General features: G+C 43.9%; 1 protein-coding gene across 2 annotated transcripts in view; it reads left to right on the top strand.

The window, feature by feature from the left end:
• Nucleotides 1-744: 744 nt before the first annotated feature.
• LOC147462798 (asparagine synthetase [glutamine-hydrolyzing] 2-like) overlaps nt 745-22,233 on the top strand; it is a 43,530-nt gene continuing 22,041 nt past the window's right edge. For both annotated transcript variants that reach the window (XM_086485594.1, XM_086485588.1), the window contains exons 1-11: nt 745-1,346; nt 1,466-1,604; nt 2,040-2,138; nt 5,074-5,215; nt 5,372-5,467; nt 6,658-6,752; nt 18,084-18,245; nt 18,324-18,404; nt 18,891-19,112; nt 20,015-20,149; nt 20,226-20,306. In XM_086485594.1, the coding sequence (XP_086341720.1) occupies nt 1,267-1,346; nt 1,466-1,604; nt 2,040-2,138; nt 5,074-5,215; nt 5,372-5,467; nt 6,658-6,752; nt 18,084-18,245; nt 18,324-18,404; nt 18,891-19,112; nt 20,015-20,149; nt 20,226-20,306 (1,332 nt within the window). In that variant the 5' untranslated portion in view covers nt 745-1,266. The remainder of the gene's footprint in view (nt 1,347-1,465; nt 1,605-2,039; nt 2,139-5,073; nt 5,216-5,371; nt 5,468-6,657; nt 6,753-18,083; nt 18,246-18,323; nt 18,405-18,890; nt 19,113-20,014; nt 20,150-20,225; nt 20,307-22,233) is intronic.

A 22,233-nucleotide genomic window follows, 5' to 3' on the forward strand; every position in this document is an offset into this window, starting at 1 on the left:
ATGACATCTTTAGCATTTTCACTTAACTGCTAAACAATTTAACTATTCACATTGCTTTTACGTAGTTTGATTCAAACATTGTCCTCTGGTTCACACAATTGGATGACACCCGTACACAATTACTAGGTTGGTAGTGTATTTCAATTTTTAGGCTATTGATGCTTTCTGTATTTTTTAAGTTTGTCAATGCTTCCTTAAGTTTAGTTTAGCTACATATTTTCTTCACTAGTGGATGCTCAATTTCGACCATTGAATCTATATGTCAAATAGATACACACTTCTTATCTCAAAGTTTGGAAATTCAAGTTATGTATTTACAATATTGAATGTACTAGATTGCACATGCTTACTTTATTCATAAGTGGTTGATGTGAATCTATATACTTCCTTGTTTGGCAATTCATCGTTCTCTTTTGCATAACAATTTTGCACTACGAGGATAACTCTTTATTCTAATGTTTTCTTCGTCAAATATGTTCTGCACTAGGTTGTGTGATCGACAACCACAACTCCTTGTTCCCTCCGACTGCGACAACACGTAACTCTCTCTCCCTCTCTCTCAAGTTTTATAAGAAGAAAGAGAAAATTAACTGCGTTTGATTTGAAGAATAAAGTTCATTTTTAGAAATATGTAAATTCAGTGAAATTGGACCATTTTACAGACATCTGCAAGCTACAGAGGTAATTGGTCACGATATATGCAATTCTTTTTTAAAAATTCGTCAATGCCCTTTGTAATTTGACCTCTGAGCTAGATGCTCGATGTCAATCTGTGAACGCGCATCAAGCAATACTAGTTGGAACTTGGGCGTCACCCCTGTTTGGTCGCCTATTCTGCCCTACGACGTACGGGCGTAGAGGTACTTGCAGTGCCGCTGCCTTTCTAGCGCCGCCTCTTGCTCGCCAACAATCTCCTGCTTGTTCGACACTGCCTTTCCCACTGGTTGAGGGAACCAATACTGCAAGCACGTCCTCTGCCGGTTCACGTCTGTGGATACCTCTCTAACAAGAGCAGTCTTCCTTCCTCGGGCTGTCCTGGTCCTACGGGCATAGCACAGCGCTTGCTGACCGCTTTGGATAGATCTCTCTGCCTGCCAAGGCTATGCGGCAGTAACCGGCATGATGGCATCAGTATTTTATCATTCTCCTATGAAGTGAGGCGCAACGAGGAGGGCAACGCTCACAGAGAGCTGGTCAAGCCCAGTTTCTCCCTGGGGGCAAGCCGTGTTTCTGCTTGCTCTCTTTCCCTAATTGGAGAACGCCAATATGTGTGGCATCCTTGCTGTGCTCTTCTGCCAGGATTGCTCTCTTACTAAGCGCTCCCGTGTTCTTGAACTCTCTCGCAGGTATCTCTCTTCTTTCACAAATCTATTCATTTTTCTCTGTGAAAGCTCAGTGCTGTCTTTTTTGAGAATTTTCTTTCGCTTGCAATGGGTTCGTCTGATTCTTTCTCTCACATTTGCAGGCTTAGACACAGAGGTCCTGACTGGAGTGGACTCTTCCATCATGGCTCCCATTTCCTGGCCCACGAACGGCTTGCCATCGTTGATCCTGCATCTGGGGATCAGCCTCTTTTCGATGATGAGAGAAAAATAGTTGTCACGGTTTGATGTTTCTCACCTTGTTTATACTGCTAAACTGGATGCATGCTTTACATACGGATTTAACCATAATTCTTGATGCCATTGGTTGCACGATTACGCAACTTTGCAGATAGGTAGCTCTTTTATTTAGCACATGGTTTGTTTACCTGAACGTTCCTTGTTTGTATCTGCATGATCTTACTACTGACTTGACCATCATTATTTGTCGTGTGTTAAGGTGACTCTTTTGTCCTCGGTAGCTCATTTATTGGGTACATGGTTTTGTTTAACTGCACGTTCGTTCTGGTCTCTCACATTGTCCTTCATGGATGGTTGTAAATCGTGCTCATGACCTTGCAAAGGAGCTTCGGTATTATGCATTATGTGCTTACTGTATGTTTTGCATGCATGCCTCCTTGTGTCCAGCATTGCTCTGATTGGTACACATGCATACAGGTAAATGGAGAGATTTACAATCATGAAGCTTTGAAGGCTGAGCTCAAGCAAACACACAACTTTCGCACACAAAGTGATTGCGAAGTTCTTGCCCATTTGGTAAGTGTATTTGTCCCTTATGTGACATACTATTGTGATGTGAAAATTGCTTGCATCGCTTTTTCTAATGTGGGTATTCTAGCTTTTTGTGGAATTTTCTGAGATTTTGTAGAAATTGCTTGACATGCTTGCCTTTCTACCAAGCAATTGTAATGGACAAGCCAAAGTAGGCGTAAGGCCATATAAGCACATAGGGTCTATAATTGCCCCCATTCTCCTCAAGCCGAATTCTCATCTCAAATGCTAAACAGCATGCCAAGTGGCTTATCTTCTCCTTCACCATTGATTTCCTTAAGTATTTCACATGCCACTTGTGAAGAGAGCGGTTTGTGTGGAGACCTCTGGCCTGACAATCCTTTTCAATAAGTATGACTTCCCGTATGTTGACCATTAGCGCATGAAATGACATCATAGAGGGCAAGGCACTGTGTTTTTAGCACATGTTTTCCCACATCATAGCATGTATGATGACATGCTAAACCTCATGTGTAGCCAACCGGCCAGCAATGGCACATGAATGCTGTGGGTTGATACTACTGCCCTTGCTTCAGTAATATTTGAGAGGTTTTTCCACCATGATCTACTAAATATCGAGGCTACAATCGGTTTTTAGTTTTAACCTACAAGCCACAGGCAAGGTGGTAAGATTATTGCAACAATCATTGAACTCAATTGAAACAAGCAAATACTTACTCTTTACAGAGAGAACACCACAGACATAGTGGCACAGTTTCACATCTAGAAGCATTGGCACCTAGGTAAGGCATCCCTTTCGGCAACTTTTTATTATTCATAATCATATGCTGGAGAGTTGCCCTTCATTCGTGCACCCATGCACTGATCCCATCGAGTTGACCGTGAAGGCTCGTATATTAAGGCACTTAGGCCTCAAAAGCAACACTTGCTCAAAGCTGGTGCCCAAGAAGCCAAATGCTTTCAAATAAGTGGCCAAAAAACAACCGGTCTAATCTACCGTGTCTGCACCTGTAAATCTTGTTGCAAATCACGCGGGCAGCCATGTTAGCATTTGATTCTCGCTCCCCCTCTTTCTGTGTGTTGGAGTGTAGTCCATTTGGTTGGTTTGCCACTTCAGCACTTTGTGAAATACCCCCCATTAAGAGGAGTATTTGCCCTCAATTACGCCTGCATAAATATTAAACAGTAAACTAGCTTAGTAGACTCTGACTCTATGCATATATGCATTTGACCACTCAAACTATGCACCGGCACAAAGAACATTAGCCACTCAACAATCACATTCACATCATTATGTCCATCGAAACGTCATACATGAATTGTGTTCATTATGACTTCCAGATCGTACTAATCTCTAACAGATGTAGCATGTCCATGACCATCCTCACAAGATTGTACATTCACAAAACATACATCTGCACAAAGCCTAGCCCACACTTGATTTCAAAATCAACATTTACATAGTTTCCATTGAACACTCATGCAAACAATGAAACTAGATCTCATCTCATCCGAAATTGTTAATGCGCGAAGATTACCAACTAGCCATCTCATCCTTTTGAAAGTTTTGATGCACTAAGGTCAGTATACAGTCTTCATAGAACTCTTGATGCAGTAGGATCACATTCACAAATCACATTTACACCAAATGAGACCTTGGCCTTCGTTTATAAAGGTGACCGGCCACATTGGCTGGGTTCACACATTGTCTGTCCGGACAATGGACACCCATTCCGACGGTGTCAGACTAGGTCCCTCTCCTTTAACAAAAAGCTTTATAAATAGAAAGCAATTTCTGTGAAGTGATTCTGTAATAAGCTCCAAAAAGCAAAAAAACTTCTTGTGCAATTATCTCTTTTTTTCTTAGATTGTTTCTCCTTTTCTTCTCCTCATTCTCGAGGACAATAAAGCACTTCTTCCACAGTCTATTTCTGCAATTTTGGTTGGATTGCTTTGAGAAGAACAATTGTTTGAGCTTTGATACCACTGTAACTGTCAAGCCACTGGCAAGACGGTAAAATCATTGCAACAATAATTGGACTGAACTGAAACAACAAATTTTAAAACTTTTTAGAGAGAACACTACACAATAAACAAGAGACATAGAGTGGTGGAGGAAAAGTGGCCCCTAAGTCAGGTGCTCCTTTCGATACTTATTTTTATACTCATAAACCACAGAGTACAATTGCCGGGGAGGCATCCTCTGCATACGTGCCCCCATGCACTGATCCCCAAGAGTAGACCCTCAAGCCTCATATTTAGGCCCTAAAAGCAACAAGTTGTTATAAGCTGGCGCTCTCAGAAGCAACTGATAAAAACTGACGTCCAAAAAGTGTGCAAGTCAATGCTTTCAAGAATCGGCCAAAAAGAAACACGTCCAATCTGCCACGTCTTTATTTGTAAATCGTGCCGCAAATCACACGGGTAGCCACGTAAGCATTTGATTCTTTCTCTCACTCTCTTTCTCTTCCGAGTCAAGGTTGGGTCTGTGTTCCCATGTCATCACTTTGTCACAATTATTAACCCCTTGGATATTTTGACTCGGAAGCTTGAAATTTATATGTTTTTGAGCATCAAAATCCAATTCAAAATCGAAGGCATTGCATGTCGAGCAAAGTCATGCAACAGAAATTATGAGGATCAACACTCTCTTTACAATCAAGTGTATGAAGTCAACAAACACATGGAGACTCTTCTAAGAAAAAGTGGTCAATAATATACTACTTATAAGCTATTAAGCTTAGCTTACTAAAGCTACGTGAGTGCAAAAAAACACCTAAATGAAAAGGTATTGGGAAAGTTTTTTTTAAAAAAGAACCATAAAAGCCTAACTCTTTGATACCTTTTGGTGGTGCATATTGGAATTGGGATGTTGTTTATTGTCTATTGCAGTTGACTGTGAGTTTAATCGGTTCGTTTTTTTAACATAATATTGACGAGCTTTTACTCTGGTGCACAGTACAAGGAGGTGGGAGAGGAGATGGTGTCCATGCTGGATGGGATGTACTCTTTTGTTTTGCTTGATACACGCGATAATAGTTTTATTGCTGCCCGTGACCCAATTGGTATCACGCCTTTGTATATTGGTTGGGGAACTGATGGTATGACTTCTTTGAGTATGCTTGTGATTGCTGTAATCTTTTTCCCATGTGATAAGTCGTGCATGAGTTGCTTTGAGTATGTTTGTGATTGCTGTAATCTTTTTGCCATGTGATAAGTCATGAGGAGTTGTTTTGATGTTTGTTTTGGTAATACAGGTTCTGTGTGGTTTTCATCGGAGATGAAGGCTTTGAAAGATGACTGCGAACAATTTCAATCTTTTCCACCTGGCCATATTTATTCAAGTAAAACTGGTATGCTTCAGATGGCCTTGTCTTTACTCGGTCGATGAGACACTTAGTAAGAGTTAGGTGTCCTTTGTGTGATGACCCCACAAAATGGGCTAAGAAGGGGTGAATGTGATCATGGAAGCTTCTCTTATTTGATCTCTTTTGCTCAATTCATTGTGAGCAGTTATTGTTTTCAAACTTCAAAAGTAAGAAAGTGTAACTAGTCTTATACACTAGTCTTATACCTGTTCGAACTTCTCTTTCATAGTTATGGTCGTGTCTCTTGATTTTGTATTTTGTTGCAAATGTTTGAACCCTTTTTATGGTTAATAAGATATAGACCTCTCTGCCCTCGTGAAGGTATAAAACTCTCAATGGAAAGAGAAGATGATGAAGAAGGATGCACTGCAAAATTGAACTCAAGATTTTACGTTTCATAATCAAAATTAGGAATGTGCTACTTCTCCAGCATGAGACGGGCGGAGAGACTTTCCCTCAAAGATTGGTGGCAATGTTGTCCATGGAAGATGCTTTCTATTGGAAAGGCTGAATATCCGCTGTTATAAAACTCCATTGAAAAATCTGCATTTTATTCCTATTAGATTCAAATCTGGAAGCTACAGCTCAGTGTATGTGTTGTTTTGTTTCTCATTTTTGCTGTTAGATTTGCATCTTTTAGCTGTGTAGGCTGTTATGTTGGCGTGGGTTGCTTATCTTGACCATTGTTAATTTGTTTGTTTTTCAACCTATTTTGAAGTTCTGGGCAGTTACACAATTAACCTGCACATGCTTGATATAAATAATTAAGCAGTCATTCTTGAGGTTCAGCGCTGATTTATCAAATGCTGACAATGACTTGAGTCTGCCCTGCATCTCTAGAGTTATGACAGAAACTCAGTACGCAAATATTTGTATTGATGTATGCTCATGTGTGTGTGCGGGAGCATATATTGGTACCTAGTTCTACACCCACTATTGGGCACTAACGACGGTAGTGGGGATGTCGTATTTAGTCAATACTATTCATGATGGAGCTGATGGTTATATTGTCTTGTGGGTGACTGCCATGAATCTATACCTTGCAATTTTCTTTAAAGGTGAATCTAGGCTTATTCTTGATTCATCTAGGTGTATGCATGTACAAGGGATCCAGCAGATAAGCAAGGAGTACACAAGCAATTGGCTGGAGCTTTAACTGCTGTTGTTGATGACAGGTGGATTGCGCAGGTATTATGAACCTCAGTGGTTTTCAGAAGCTATACCATCTGCTCCATATGATCCTCTTTTGCTGAGAAAGGCATTTGAAAAGGTATGCAGCCCACCAGTCTACATTCTGGCTTTATTGTCAATTTTGCATTTGTTTTTATTTGTGCAACATTGTCTTCAATATTGAGTGACACATAAGATGCTTTGTTTTGTATATATTATCGGGCTGAACATGTGCGCGGTGTTTTACTGAATCTCGTACATTGTCTGTTTGTCCCTCGCCATATCCATCCTACACACATGACATGACACAAGCCATACTCACACAAACACAAGCATAGAGAGTAGACATCAGACTCACCTCCCAACTATAGAGCCAATATGGGCTCACCCCCGAGCCTGGGAGCCTATAGCGCTGGTGTCCCATACCACCAAGCCACACCAAGCGTGTGGGTAGAGCTGCCAATGGCCCAGAGTCCAAGTGTGGTGATCACAAAAGAATCAAAGATGTCTCACAAATGAGTTCTCAGTCCTATTCATAGGACTTCTCAACCGTCCTTAACCTCCCTTCAACTAAGGGTGCGTTCACACGCAGGGTCGGTTCACACTTGCTGGACATATTGCAAATGCCCACCGTGATGTATGGGGACGTAACATGATAACATCTCCCCACTTATTTGTAATTGTTGTCCTTAGCAATATCGTCAGTGATAAAACCAAGGAACGAGTCGTCAACGAGCGTACTAATTCCCAAGTAGCGGGACCAGCAAGGATCCTCTTGCTTGGTATGACAAACACGTGCGCATTTGGCCTGGTATGCCTGAAGTATGTGACCCGTTGAACTGGTACGAAGTGCGGGAGGCCTGTTGGCGGTTGAAGAGACACAAGGCAGCTGGAGGTGATGGGTTACCACCCGAATTCTTTAAGCTGCTTGTGAAAGATAAGGGGCTTAGGTCGGATCCGCGTAAACCACGATCGGAGATGGGCAAGGCTTACTTGCACATGATTGAGGGCATTTATGATACCGGAGACATCCCGGCCGGCGCTAGCGATGCAGTGATTGTGTCAATCCCCAAGAAGGGCGATTTGACCAACACTGATAACTACCGCGGGATCGCGTTAATCTCCGTTGCCATAAAAGTCCTCACTATGGTCGTGATTAGGCGGATCACTAAGCTGCTTGAAAAGAGGAATTTCTTCAATCCCGGCCAGGCAGGCTTCCGTACTAATGAGGAATGCATAGGGCAAGTCGCTTGTCTGAAAGAGATCGTGAAACTCCGTCACAAGGATGGGAAACCAACTTATGCGGCCTACATTGATTTCAAGAAGGCATACGACACAGTAGTGCACGAGGCGTTGTTCCTAAAGCTCGCTGCGGCTGGCCTGCAAGGTCGAGCACTTAGATTCTTCCAAGCGCTCTACAGGTCCACCTCTGTTAAAGTTCGACATATGGATCAACTGTCGGATTCGATTCCGGTGCAGTGGGGAGTCCGCCAAGGATGCCCGGGATCGCCCTGTCTATTCAACATATACATCAATGATATTTTAGACGTAGATGGGGAAACATGGGGCCTGGAAGTACCTAACCTCCTCAAGAGAATAAAAGGACTCCTTTTTGCCGACGACTTGGTTCTACTTGCCGACTCTCCTGAAAGCCTACAAACGAGCCTTGACAAGGTAAGTGAATGGGCAAAGACCTGGGGCATGACCTTTGGAATTGACAAATGCATGGTCACGGTGTTCCACGGAGACCTGCAAGATCTCTCTATGAGGATCTTTAATTTGGGTGGTGAGATGGTTGAAGTAGGTGAGACGTACAGATACCTTGGCATCGACGTTGACTCGACCTTTTCCATTGAACGTATCGTTAAAGAGCGAGCGGTCAAGGGGAGGAAAAGTCTCTTCGCATGTCAACACCTACTGGCGAACGAGCCATCCCTATCTGGTCTCGATTGCCTGTTTTTAAGGCGTGCGTGTATCCAGTGATTTGTTATGGTGCGGAAATTATGGGGGCCCACGACCAGTGTGTCCTTCACTCTCTGCAGTGCCTCGTCGCCACCGGGATGCGAATGTTACTCGGAAAGGGAGCAAGGTCAACCTCTGTAGGGACGGCAACTCTCCATCATGAGTTCAACATACCTCCCGTACCTGCCTTTTGTGGGGGACAACGAGCACGTGCCTTTGACAAGTACCGCTCGGTTTCATCTACTTGGATAGGCTCCTTGGTAAAACAAGAAGCCTAAGAACCAACCGTTCAAGAAGTGGACTTGGACGACAAGAACCGAGAATTGGATGAATAAATATATCCCAGCGGCTGACTTCAGCTCAGTACGCTACCACGCATGGGACAAGTGGGACGAGAGGCATTCGTGCCTGGCGTTGGAGCCCTATAAGGAGGCCGGCTATGAACAAACACGTGGATACTTGCTGCAGCTCAATAGGAGCACAGTAGTTACTAGGAAGGAGGAGAGAATGCTGGCTCTCGCGAGAGTAGGTGGGCTCAAACTGGCTGATAGTTATATGCGCGGACACAGCATTTGCCCGTTGTGCTCCCAGTTAGAGGGTCGTTCGCTTTCGCATTTGCTGGTGAGGTGTCCGGCGACAGATGATTCTAGGGGGAGATGGCTAGACCAATTCAACTCCGCCTTCAACGATCTCGACCCTTCGTTGGACCTTGAAGAAAGGACCGTTATCCTCCTTGGTGGGGATGCTCGCGGGAAGCGGCTGCCCTTCTGGGTACGCCGTGATCCGCACTCGAGGGACGGAACTGCAGGGCACATGCATGTGGCGAAGTTCCTCGGTGAAGTTGTACCCCGTTATTTAGGTGCTCTGCATAGGCGGATGGGGAGATAATGCTCCCCTTCCTATACCGTTATTTTGAATCCGATCCCTTCCGGGGGAAATGACGTAATTCTCCCCAAGCGAAGCCAGATGAGCTACGAGAGCACCTAAGTGCCGTCCCCCCCCCCCCCGGGGGGGTCAACTTCACCTAAAAGGGGTTGGGAAATGCATAATGGGAGACATTACCAGCCTCAGCGGACGCCACCTGTGAGTCGACGCCCTTCCAATTGGGTATGGCATTTCCTAGGGGAAAACCGTCGGGTTTCAAAGGCAGTTCAGTGAGGTGAGCGATAAGTTACCTGGAGGAGGCAACTCCAAATTGAAGACCGAAGCAAGTCCCGCAGTACCTGGGCCTTTGAACAGAGGTACTTGGTCGCTGTCACGCCCACCGAAATGGGTCTCTCACGGGAAAAGTCATCGCCCTAAGAGTGTAGATAATTCTGGCCTTCCGAGTCCAGAGGAAACTAGTGACAAAAGCGTCTGCCTTCGGTTTCTCGGGGCATAGTCCCGGTCGTTCTTCTTGTTCACTTTTATGGTGGATAAGGGGAGCGGCCGGGCTTGCCCCGCCCGACTCCGAAAACAAAACAAAAAAGCTTGATTCATGTCGATGCTTCCACTTGTGCAAATATGCGGGGTAAGGAGTCTTTCAAGACCACTTGACCCTTTGATCGAGAACCGATTCAGGTTCAGACGGAATATAAAGAGAGGTATCCTACAAACTCAGAACTTTCTCCAGAGGAACCACTTGCTCATCTTGTCTTAAAAACCGCTCTGTCAAGCAACTGACGTAGAACAGAGGAAGATCCAATTTGTAGGAGATATCTAATTCTTAATAAAACTAGAATGGTCCACAATTGCAAGAGCATTGACAAGTACAGATCGTTTCACAATTCTTCGGTACCTTAAGGTACACCCACATCCCCTCCTGGAGATTACGAGGCTGTTAATGTTGGGTAGCATAAATGGTGGCTCAATTTTGGGCGGTCTTTATGCTTCTTTAGCGATCACAAGCATTTTCTACATGTTGTGCAAGAAATCGGCCATCTTAACCCCCTTGATTCCAAGAGCGATTGGTGTCATAACCATACATAAGCATGAACAGGCTATAGCTTGTAGGCAAGTGCTTAATATTGTTATAAGCAAAGTCATTCCGTGGAACATAACGTTTCCAATGAGATTGACGATAGGAGACATGCTCGTAGCATCTCCTCCATGGTTTGATTAGTGCGTTCGGTCTGTCCATGGGTTCTTGGATGATCCAAGGACGACATAGCTAAGTGGGTCTCCAATTTTTGGAAAATTGTTTGCCAGAAATTGCAAGTGAACTTAGGATCACGGTCACTAACAATCTCCTCAAGCAAACCATAGAACTTATATAAGTGCTCCACAAAGAGCTAAATGTTGCACAAACTTCAAAGAGCTGATTGAGCTAACTCATTGTGACATCCCCATACATTAGGATGGGCCTGCAGTTATGTTCGGCCAGTGTGAACATGGCCCTTTGGTTATGAAGTCCTATTAATCTTGTGTGATCACCACACTTGGACTATAGGCCCTTGGCAGCTCTGCCCGCACACCCGTATTGGTGTGGGCTCGGTGGTATGGGACACCGGCCCTTGTGGCAGAGGCTAGCCCGCTTGACTGCAGGCTCCCAGGACCAGGACCCAAGCTCAGGGGTGAGCCCGTATTGGCTCTATGGCTGGGAGGTGAGCCTGATGTCCGTTCACTACGTGTGTCTAGGTGTGAGTTTGGCTTGTGTCATGCCATGTGTGCAGGATGGATCAGGCAAGGGACTAACACTCATGGCTCTTTACATTGGTGTGAGTCGGTCAATGACCCAGATGGCATCATGACCACTGCTACATGCTTGGATACTCCTAGTGAGCAACACACGAATAAAATCTGCAAATAATTGAGAGAAGAAGAGAGTTGGCACGGCTCGACGGAGTTTTAACTTTTAAGCCAAGATTGTTGCTAAATTGGCTTTATTTGAAGGAAAAATAATCCTAAAATGAATTATTGGATTTATACGTGAGAGGGTTTGTCTCATTGGAGACATCCGAGCACATATATTTCTAGTGCGTCATTCAAAGTAATGACGGAGCATTGTGAACGGGAATATCTGTAAGGTCACCAAGAACGGATACTTCTGATGCGTCACATCAGCGATAGGGAGCATTGGGAAGAAGTATTCGACCATTCGGGAACTGACATCTCTGCTGTGTCATAGGATGGGCAACATGAAGCATCGCAAAGGAGATTGTACCTTAAGTTCGGTGAGAAAGGACTAGGTGATGGGTATTCTTGATGCGTCACAAGGTGGGTGACGGGTGCATTGGAAAGGGAATATCCGTAGTCAAGAGGAAATTCCGAATTGTGTTAGAATTGTGCACAAGGATGTGCAAGCACTTGAATGAAGATGGGTCTGAAATAGTTGCTTTCTAAGAAAGCAGGTTGCTTTTCGGGAAAGCATTTAAAAGCAAATGCTTTCCCGCGAGGAAGTCTGTCTGCATTGCATTTGTGCATGTGGTTGCATCCAGGGACACCTGGGAAGTGCTGTGTAAACATTGTTTTCAGCTAATAAGGTTCTATTGAGTTTAAACAGGTTCAGACCATTTTTACAGGGAGGCCGGCCGCCCACAATATAAAAAAAGTAGGAAAAACAGCAGCACCCCTTTCTCTCTCTCTCTCTCTATTTAGGCAGAGCAAAAGCGCTCTCTCTCTCTCTCTCTCTCTCTCTCTCTCTCTCTCTCTCTCTCTCTCTCTAATTGAGGCACCCTGCCTGCTATTCCTGCGGTGGAAGAGCGACCCGAGGCTCAATTCTTGCCCGGCTATCTGGAGCAATAAAAGCAGACTCTCTCACACTCTCAGATCACCAGAAAAAGCTAGCGCTAGCAAGGAGGAGATGGCTGCTGCAGATTTCCGCCATGAAGTCGATACCATCGGTGATGCCCATGGCTGCTCCGAGTGTACCGGATGACACCAAGACCATGTAGGTGAGTTCCATCGTAAAGAAGTGCTTACGGAGAGTGTTCCATCGCGACAAGTTGCTGTTTTTTTCTGTTTTCAGCCCATAAATATCATAGATGAGGCTGACTTACGAGAAGGAACGCGAGAGCACACCTCTTGTGTGTGTAGGATTGGAAGAGAGGATTCTTTGCGACGAGGACTCTTCCAAGGACTTTTCGAGAACCGAGTTGCGTTTCGAGCATCGAGATTTGGAAGGTAACATTTTTCATGTCATGATCTCTTAGTATTTGTTTGCAGGTGTACTTCCTCTTTGCGACGAAGTAGGAGCAGAGGATGGCACGGGCCTTCGTAGGAGAAAAGCGCTTTGAGAAACTAGAGCCGCGTCAGCCCAAGGGTTTTGTAACCGAGTTTGGGAAGTAGATTCACAGCTAGACTCTCGAGTTGGAATTTGGAAGTTGACTTCCAAGGAAGGACTTCGTGTCCAAGAAAGCAGTCTCTGCTAGGATTTCTACGGAAGGGGACTCTAGGAATCTAGTTGGAAAATGGATGGAGGGATGCTATGCCTTGAGTCTAAAAGGTGAGATTCTGAGGCGAGAACCTTGGTTCTCTAGGATTCAGAATAAGGAACGGAGTTCCTTGGAATAGGGTGCTGCCCTAGGAATAGAAAGCTGAGGCTTCCAGGAACCATCGAGTCTTATTCTAAAATGAACGTGGGAATACGTTCGGTTGAAGTGGTTGTATAGACTTTTCCTCAGTAATAAAGATACTATTACGCGGGGGGACCAACCCATCTTTTGGTTCCTAGTACTATGTCGATCTTCTCTCTCTCTCTTTCTCTCTCTCTCTCTATCTCTCTCCATATCCTCTGGCTTCAATATTAAGTGATAAATTCTAGTTATCCGAGTATATTTTCCTGTTTGTGACAATGGTATCAGAGCATGGTCTCCTCTCTTTCTTTATAAAGGAAGACGACTCTGGGAAGATACGGGAAGAAGCCATAACAAGCGCAAAAAGAAGTATGTAGGCAGAGCCCTAAGACCTGAAAGAAAAGCTCGCAGAGTTGAGAAATTTTTTTCTCTCTGCAGGAAGTCGATAAGTCTTGGGATTTTCTGAGAAGGTGACAAAAGCATGATGCTTAAGAACCTAGAGAATTTGAGGAGCGGAATGCTCGAGATCCTTCAGACCTAGAAGTGAGCCAAATTCACCGTTGAAATTCAGAGAAATCTGAAAGAACTTTCTCTATCATCCACTGTTTCACCTCACTCCTTTGTCAGAATATCCATGAACATTCAGTTTAGAACCATAGCTAAGAAGATCTCCTCATTTCAGGAAGGATATAAAGAGTGTCTCTAGACTTGAAAACATTCAATACCTGTGACGGAAGGGGAGATGTCCCGAAAGCTACCACTTTCATTCGACAGTGCCACAAGACGGTCACCATGTGCCAACGGAAGAGAACAGATTGAACAGACTTTTAGCACTTTAATAACAACTGAACTGAAAGAGAGAGTACATGCGACACGGAGCGACGAAATTCCACCCCAGAGAGAACTGGCCCCAAACCTTGGTGCCCCTTTCGGTATTTCTTTATATTGCTTGAACTCGGTACTCGCGCTTTGTACCTTCTCACCGTAGAGTGCTGTCACAAACAGGAGCGCATAACAATATAAAATATACTCAGATAAATAGAATTTCTCTCTTATTATTGAAGCCAAAGGATATAGAGAGAAATAGATAGAGAGAGAGAGAGAGTGAGAAGATCGACACAGTATTGGGGACCAGAAGATGGGCTGGTCCCCCCCCCCCTTAAAGAGAATTCTTTATTAGGGAGAATCTTTTTACAAGCACAAGAACCGAAGAAAACCCCTCCGTTCTGTAATCTTAGACCCGAAGGTCGTGCTTTCTCGTAAAGGGCTTGGGCACAAGGCTGTTCCTTCCCGTAAGGGACTTAGGCGTGAAGCCGTACTTTCCCGTAAAGGGCCTTCCCGTAAGACGGGAGATTCTTGCAAAACAAACCACACAAACACGCGACAACAATTCGCATGGCGAATCCACAATAGATACCTGTCGCTCTTGTGCGGGAAAAAGCGACTTCCGTGCTTCGTAGTCTCGCGATCTCTTGCGGCAGAGTCTTCTCTTGCTGATGTTGGTACCTCCTGTGAGTGAGGGCATGTGGTGCTTTTATAGCTCCCTGGCCACGGCACGAATAACTGCTCGTGTAGAGATCGCGGCCGTTTTTTTTTTTTTTTTTTTTTTTTTGGTGCGCTGTTCTACCCGAAATAGGGAGAGAGAATTCGGTGGCTGGTTTTGTTGCTTTATCTTCTAAGTGGCTGCCCACTTATTAAGTGGGCGGTCGGCATATTTTAAAATTGGTCTGAACCTGCCCAAAAACTCAATAAAACCTTATAACTTAAAACCAATGCATTTCACAACACTTCCCAGGCGTCCCTGGATGCAACCACATGCACGAATGCAATGCAAAACATAGATTCCTCGCGGGAAAGCGTCTGCCTTCCCGCGATTGTTCCTGCTTTTCGTAAAAAGCTTCATTGAACCCATCTTTATTCTTGTGCTTGCGTTCTTACGCGTATTTTCTTACTCAGTTCGGATTTCCTCCTTAGCCTATGGGATGCCCCCTTACTGATGCACCCGTCACCCATCATGTGACGCATTAGGGGCACTCGTAACTCGGCCCTTTCCACCGAACTTACGGAAACTCCTTTGCGATGTTTACCGTCACCCATCAAATGACACATCAGAGTTGTCCGTTCTTGATGGCAGTTCCTGTAGCTACAATCTTTTAACGGTTCTTAGTGCACACAATAAAATATCCTAAAAAAGAGATTAATCATTAAAAATAAGAAAATAGTCCAGTTAGCAACAAGTGCCAGAGATTGAGCCCTTTGCACTTATTCAAAGGCCCTTGGCCTTGAAAAGCAGTTTACATGAAAAGCTTGAAACTCAAAAGCATCTTGTTCAAAAGCTGGCGCTGAAAATCAGCCAACGTAAATCATGGAAATCCGTACAGGCTGCCATGTCAGCAGGAAAGAGGAAAACGCGAAAATCCGTACAGTTCTGCTTCGTTAGCAGTTAGCGCGTTTTGCGGATGTCCGTACAACAGGTGACACGTCATCAATTTTCCATGCTGTCTTTTGTGTGTGTAAGTGTCCAACTTTATTTTAATGCCTTTATATCAATTGGGTCCCATCGGACGAGGTCCCATAAGTTGGTGGGAACTCTTCTTTAAAAATAGGCCACCCGACAAGACTTTGCAAGTTGGTAAAACTTCTTCTGTGGCTTCTGCTTCTTCACTTAGGGTTTTGGCCCCTCGGTCGGGATCTGTAGGTTGGCTGCGTTCTTCAGTGGCTTGACACGTCAACAAATTGTGACAGACAGTTTGAACTTGCCTCTGCAAATGGCAATTTCTTACAAGAGTCTAAGGTGAGGCATGTGACCAAACCTCCAATGTATGAAGAATCTAATCCACATGGTGTGGGATGGGAACCATTGAACACGGAGACAACAAATTTTTGTTCTCTCCTCGAAGGATACGTTGTAATCCGGAGAAAGTTTTGGAGTAAAGAAATCAAATCTAACTTCCTAGATTTCAAACAAAAGACCCTCAAACTTTAAGTGAGAGGGTAGGTCTTTGATCAAAGTTACATCTTTGAGGAAATCATAGAGTGTGTTTCTTTTTTTCACGAGATATGCATGTGTCTAACTCGGACCGATCTCTCTCGAGTGTCTATGAGATTAGAGTCGAGTTGAAACATTGTTTTATACGATGATTTGGTTTGATCAACCATGCAAGGTCAATAAATGATTTGCTATTCGGCAACTCTCCTACAGATTACGTGCTACGGCAGGGAGGACATTACAAAGGAACCATTCGAAGTTTTCACTAAGCTTGAGTACTCTGTACGCCCACGCCGCTACCTAGTTAGGGAAGATATGGTAGTACTTTTTTCACAAGTGAATGAACACTCTCTTCATGAGAAAAGGAGCAAAAGCCGGCTATGGCTTGTGCTCATGGAATTCCAAATTTGAGATCCCAGTTTACTTGATGAGGGGGTTTGCTTCGGGACCAAGTTGAGGGATCATGTGGTCGAGCATTTTCGCTCTAAGAATCTTACGAAAGGAAGGAAATCTTCTAAGTTCACCAATGCTCTAACACAGCATGAGTATTATGTACACCTTTTGGGTATATGGATAACGCATAAAGATGGAGACCTTGTTGTCAAGGAAGTGGAATGACATTTGGGATACCTCTCTTGAGCACCTTTTTGCGTGCACGATTTTCTGGCACGAGAATCTCTTTGTAAGATGTGTTCGTTCGCTTTGAGCTTCTCGATTGGTTTACTTGATGGTCATTGATCATCAAGTACGCCAAGCTGTGATACCACTGTTACAAGCTTGGACACTCCAATTGAGAAATCAATAGCAACACACATACAGGAACTACAAAATCACTCGACTTGACGAGAAAGAGAAAGAGAAGGAGAGTCAACACGACACGGTGGAGTTTTTGCGCCCAGATGCACTGGCTCCAAAGATTGGCACCCCTTCTGGTATTGCTTTGTTATCGTGCTCACAAAGTACAACTCCCTGAGGGTCCAACTCCGTCCGAGACTCTGCATCCAGATGCTCTCCGGAGAAGTGACCCTCTGGGCAAAAGCAGAGCCCAAAAGCATTAGGTCCAAAAGCACTTGAACCCAAAAGCTTTTGCTCTCAAAAGCTGGCGTGAAAAGCTGTCCAAAACAGCCAGCACAAATCATGGAAATCTGTATAGCCTGCCATGTGGCACAGCTAGCGCAAAACGCGGAACTTTCGTACAATCCGTACGATCTTGCCACATCATCGACCATTGCATTTTATGGGATCCCCTCTCAGTGATCAAGCTCTTTACTTCTAGGTTTTTAGGCCTCTCGGCCAATGCTTCATAAGTTGAGAAGCTCGGTTTTTCTTGTCCACTCGGCCATTTCTTTCCAGTTGGGCACGCCACATGATCACTTTGTAACACTGGGGACGTAACATTGTATGCCTTGCATAATTGAAACTCATATTGACCCAAAGAGATCAAGACTTTGTAAGTTGTCTTTCACCAAGCAGTGCATTTATCATGCTCTAGATTAGTTATACAAGATGTGCACAAGTCTTGTTGATTGCCAAGAGGGATTTCTATCTCAGCTTGAAGAGTAATCAGCTATTGATTTTCCAGAATAAGGGATTGTATAGATGGGCTATCATTTCCGTAGAGTAGGGATCGGATACTTGGGGTGTCTTGGCATGCCAGAGAAAAAAAATGTAATTAGCTATCATTTTTCCAGAGTAGTGATCAGATACTTGGGTTGAGTCTTATCAGGTCAGTTTACCCATTTCAGCAAATGCAATGAGGCACTTGTTTTCTTTATTCTGGATCAAATATTCTGATTGAAACAGCACACAGGTAAAATCATATTTAGGCAGGTTTCATTCAACGGCTCAATGGCTTTCTTAAAAGGTGCCATTTTTGCTAATATCTTTTTTTAGCCCCCTTTTAGAAATGCTGGCCTTTATGAATTCAAGGAGTCATACGATAATCTTGTCAGCAACTAATAAAATGCAATGTAATGCACTTGAACAGGCTGTTGTGAAACGTCTTATGACAGATGTACCTTTTGGAGTGCTGCTTTCTGGAGGATTGGATTCATCTTTAGTTGCTTCTGTGGCCTGTCGTTATATTGCGGACACCAAAGCAGGCAAGCAATGGGGGTCGAGGCTTCACTCGTTCTGTGTTGGTTTGAAGGTGAAGACTAATTATATTATTGCCATACTGTTTAGAGCATACTAGATGCAGATGAACATTTTGCTCTGCAATTTGCAGGGGTCACCAGATCTGAAGGCTGCCAGAGAGGTGGCAGATTATCTTGGAACATTACATACAGAGTTTCACTTTACTGTCCAGGTTCAATGTTAATTCTTTCTATGTTATGTGGTGCGCATGCCCTATCAACTACCTTATCCTTGTGCTTATTTTTCCTATTTAATGCTTCTCTTAGTGATAGGCTTGACTATGACCGAGTCTGCCCTGCATCTTTAGAGTTATGACTGAATGTCAGTATGCAGATCTGTGTGTTGATGTATGCACGCTTGTGTGTGTCTGTGTGTGGGAGCATATATTAATACCGAGTTCTACACTTACTATTGGCCACTGACGACATTAGTGGGAATGTTGTAATATTCGATAAATACTATGCGTGATGAAGCTGATGGTTATATTGACTTATGGATGACTACCATGAGTCTATACCTTGCACTTTCCTTTAAAGGTGACTCTGGGCATATCCTGGATTTATACATACATACGCACATACATACTGATACCTTGTTATGCCATGGCTAAAATTTATCAAGCTGTGCTGAAATTTCCAAGTCTGTATTTACGCAACAGGAAGGTTTGGATGCGATACCGGATGTGATCTATCACATAGAGACTTATGATGTCACCACTATCAGAGCTAGTACCCCTATGTTTTTGATGTCCAGGAAAATTAAGGCTCTTGGGGTGAAGATGGTGCTTTCTGGAGAAGGTTCAGATGAGTTGTTTGGTGGATATCTTTACTTCCATAAAGCTCCGAACAAGGAGGAATTGCATAAAGAAACCTGTAGGAAGGTATGCATCATCTTCTTACTATTGGGGTACTACTACTACGTTCCGGGATCGTCATCATCTTGATATTTGTTCATACAGGTTCTGGCTTACACTGTAACTTCATGAAGAAAGCTTAGGTCTTTAGTTGTTTCAGTAGTTCTGGTTATAGTTATCTGTTTTGTTTAAAAGACGTCATGTGAAGAGACCCTTGTTTGTCTACTTTCTTAGGACTACGGTCCATTTCTAGATCCATTTTTCGTGAAGTAGCAAGCACTATAACTTCAGCGTGACTGCGCTACTTGAAGTGGTCTTTTATTCATCTTGAAACAACATATGCCGGTATAGTTCGATAGGTTTGCAAGAGTGCAATACTCCAAAGATCGCACAGGAAAAATGTCACCGGGTGGTGAAAATGGTTTTACAAGTAGCTTTGTTGGTTAACCGCTTTCTGGCCTACGTCCTCTCACATAAACATTAGGCATGCTCAAGTCCATCATGTAAACATTTCTAGGTTAGTTATTGACTAGAGGTTTCTTCTTTCATTTAATCCCTTTCTAAAGCAAGGTTGCAGAATGACTCAACTGCTTTGGTAGAACCATCCAAATCAATTGATCAATCTGGGAAAAATGATGGTTTAGTATAAAAGACACTTGCAAGGTTTTTCCTTAACAAATCAAGAATATATGGGTATTGCTATTCAGCTTGGACTGTAATACGTTACAGTAAATCAATTATCTTCTGATGGCTCTCTCAATTTTTCCTTTGTGATCCTTTAAAATTTGCCAATTAAAGGGCTTCTTACATTTGTTTGGTCTTGTTCTTCCTTAGCTTTACTGTTTCCAGTGCCATCTATCTTGCTGTGTTGATGTATACCCGAAACCCTAACCCTAACCCTAAACGTGCTTATTTAATATTTGTGGCAGGTCAAAGATCTGCATTTGTATGATTGCTTGAGAGCCAACAAGTCTACTTCAGCATGGGGAGTGGAAGCTCGAGTCCCATTCCTAGACAAGGAATTCATCAATGTGGCACTGGGTATGGATCCTGTGGCGAAGATGGTACAGTACTCCAGATTGCCTTGTTTTTAAAAAAAGTAAACTTTGAAGTTTTCACCAATGATACCTGTGGTTACAGATCAAACCCAAGGAAGGTCGCATAGAGAAGTGGGTGTTGCGCAATGCTTTTGATGATGAGGAAAATCCTTATCTGCCTAAAGTAAGCTTATTTTTTGGGAGTTTTTTCTAGTCAGTGTAAGTTAACACAAAAAGGAGAAATGATGCTTGATGTTTTTAATTCGAGGTCAAATTGAGATGCCCGCTCACATGCATGCCGCATGTGCATGTATAACAATTATGCACAACATACATTCGCAAATAGACTGTCATGTTCATATATATGCAAGCTCACATGGAAACAAACATGCAAATGGTTCACGAACTCCCTCATACGGTTCAGACTCGTGCTCTAGATTTGTACATGCACCGTGCACGTTCTTTTTCCAATTGCATACTAATATCTTATGTGTATATATATATGTGTGTTTGCGTGCGTGTCTGTGTGCATGTGTTTGTGCACTTGTATGGGCATGAGTGTGTGTACTCATGTGCACATACATACATACATCGATTACTCTCTCTCTCTCTCTCTCATACATACATACATACATCGATTACTCTCTCTCTACCACAGCACACCTTGTCGCCTCACTCCAAAGGCACACTGATCGACCGAGCGACTGAGCTGGGGAGATCCAGACGGCCACGACCACGACCACGGAGGACTACACAGCATCGACGGAGGCTACATCAGAGGATTCGGATCACTTTGGCCCGACGTGCACGACGCCCGGTCAGACTGCTGACCATGGAGGAGATTGATGAGATCTGCCAGCGACCGATGCTGGATCTCTTGTGACTTGTGATTTAGCCATCCGAGCTAGCTGCCTAGTTCACACCTATCTGTTTAGGATTCCATAGTATTTTTATTTTATCATTTTGTCATTTCATTTTGTTACTCTGACTTTGTATCAGATCCACCACATTGTAACGCTCTGGTCTCATAGGTCATTTTGGACGTTAATATAATATTTCATTTCATTTCTCTCCCCTTTTTTTTTGTGTGCGGTGTGTCTGGCTACCACACACCACCAGAGAGCTCAGCTTTTGCTCACATCTGTACTTGCTTCCCTCACATTTCCAGCTGTGACTTAGACCTACACACTTCCCTCTTCCAACCACACTGTGGGCTCTTCATTTCAATTTTCATGACCACGATCCTTGAGCATCGAGAGTTACTTATCAGCCCCACACATAAAACATCACATCTATCTTTGGTCCCATAGGTCATATTTGACCTCCTCTAATGAAATCTCTCTCTCTCTCTCTCTCTCTCTCTCGTCGGATAGATCTTTAAGGTCTCTTGGGATAGTTTCCTACGACGCTAAAATTCTCTTCTTCTTCTTCTCTCTCTCTCTCTCTCTCTCTCTCTCTCTCTCTCTCTCTCTCTCTCTCTCTCTCTCTCTCTCCCCCCTCCCCCGCCCCCGTGTTAGGGTGTGTGCTGCAGACAGAGGCGTGTGTTAGTGTTCGTGCTGCAGTCAGCAAGTGGTTTTAGGGTTCGTGCAGTAGGTAGCAGGCTGTTTTTAGGGCTCAAGGCCTGTTTTAGGGTTCGGGCAGCAGACAGAGGCCCGTTTTTAGGGTGCACGCAGCAGACAGCAGGCTGTTTTAGGGTCCTTGCTGCAGACAACAGGTCATTCTAGGGTTCGTGCGGCCAGTTTAGGGTTTGCGAGCGGACAATAGGGTTTGTGATGCAGGCAGCGGACAATGCTGACTGTCCAAAGCATCTTGGGTGAAGCAATTTGTCAGCAGTAGGCCAACTACAGTGGCAAGTCAGTTAGGGTTTCGGCCAGCGAGAAGGATTTTTCAGCAGCAGAGGAATTGCACAAATTGTGGAACAAACGCACAAATAGAACAAGCGGACATGAGGAAGCAAAATGACAAGGACGACCCCCTCGAAGATGCCATCCAAAAATGCAAAGAGGAAATGCGAAGACTTCAATGCTAGGACTGCCCATCATCAGACAATATTCTATGATACTTCAGGGAGATGCTTGAGGAGCTTGATGTTACAGACATGGGCTTATCCA

Source organism: Adiantum capillus-veneris, chromosome 2 (assembly GCF_014529385.1).
Source record: "Adiantum capillus-veneris isolate H3 chromosome 2, ASM1452938v2, whole genome shotgun sequence".
Classification (NCBI taxonomy): Eukaryota; Viridiplantae; Streptophyta; class Polypodiopsida; order Polypodiales; family Pteridaceae; genus Adiantum; species Adiantum capillus-veneris.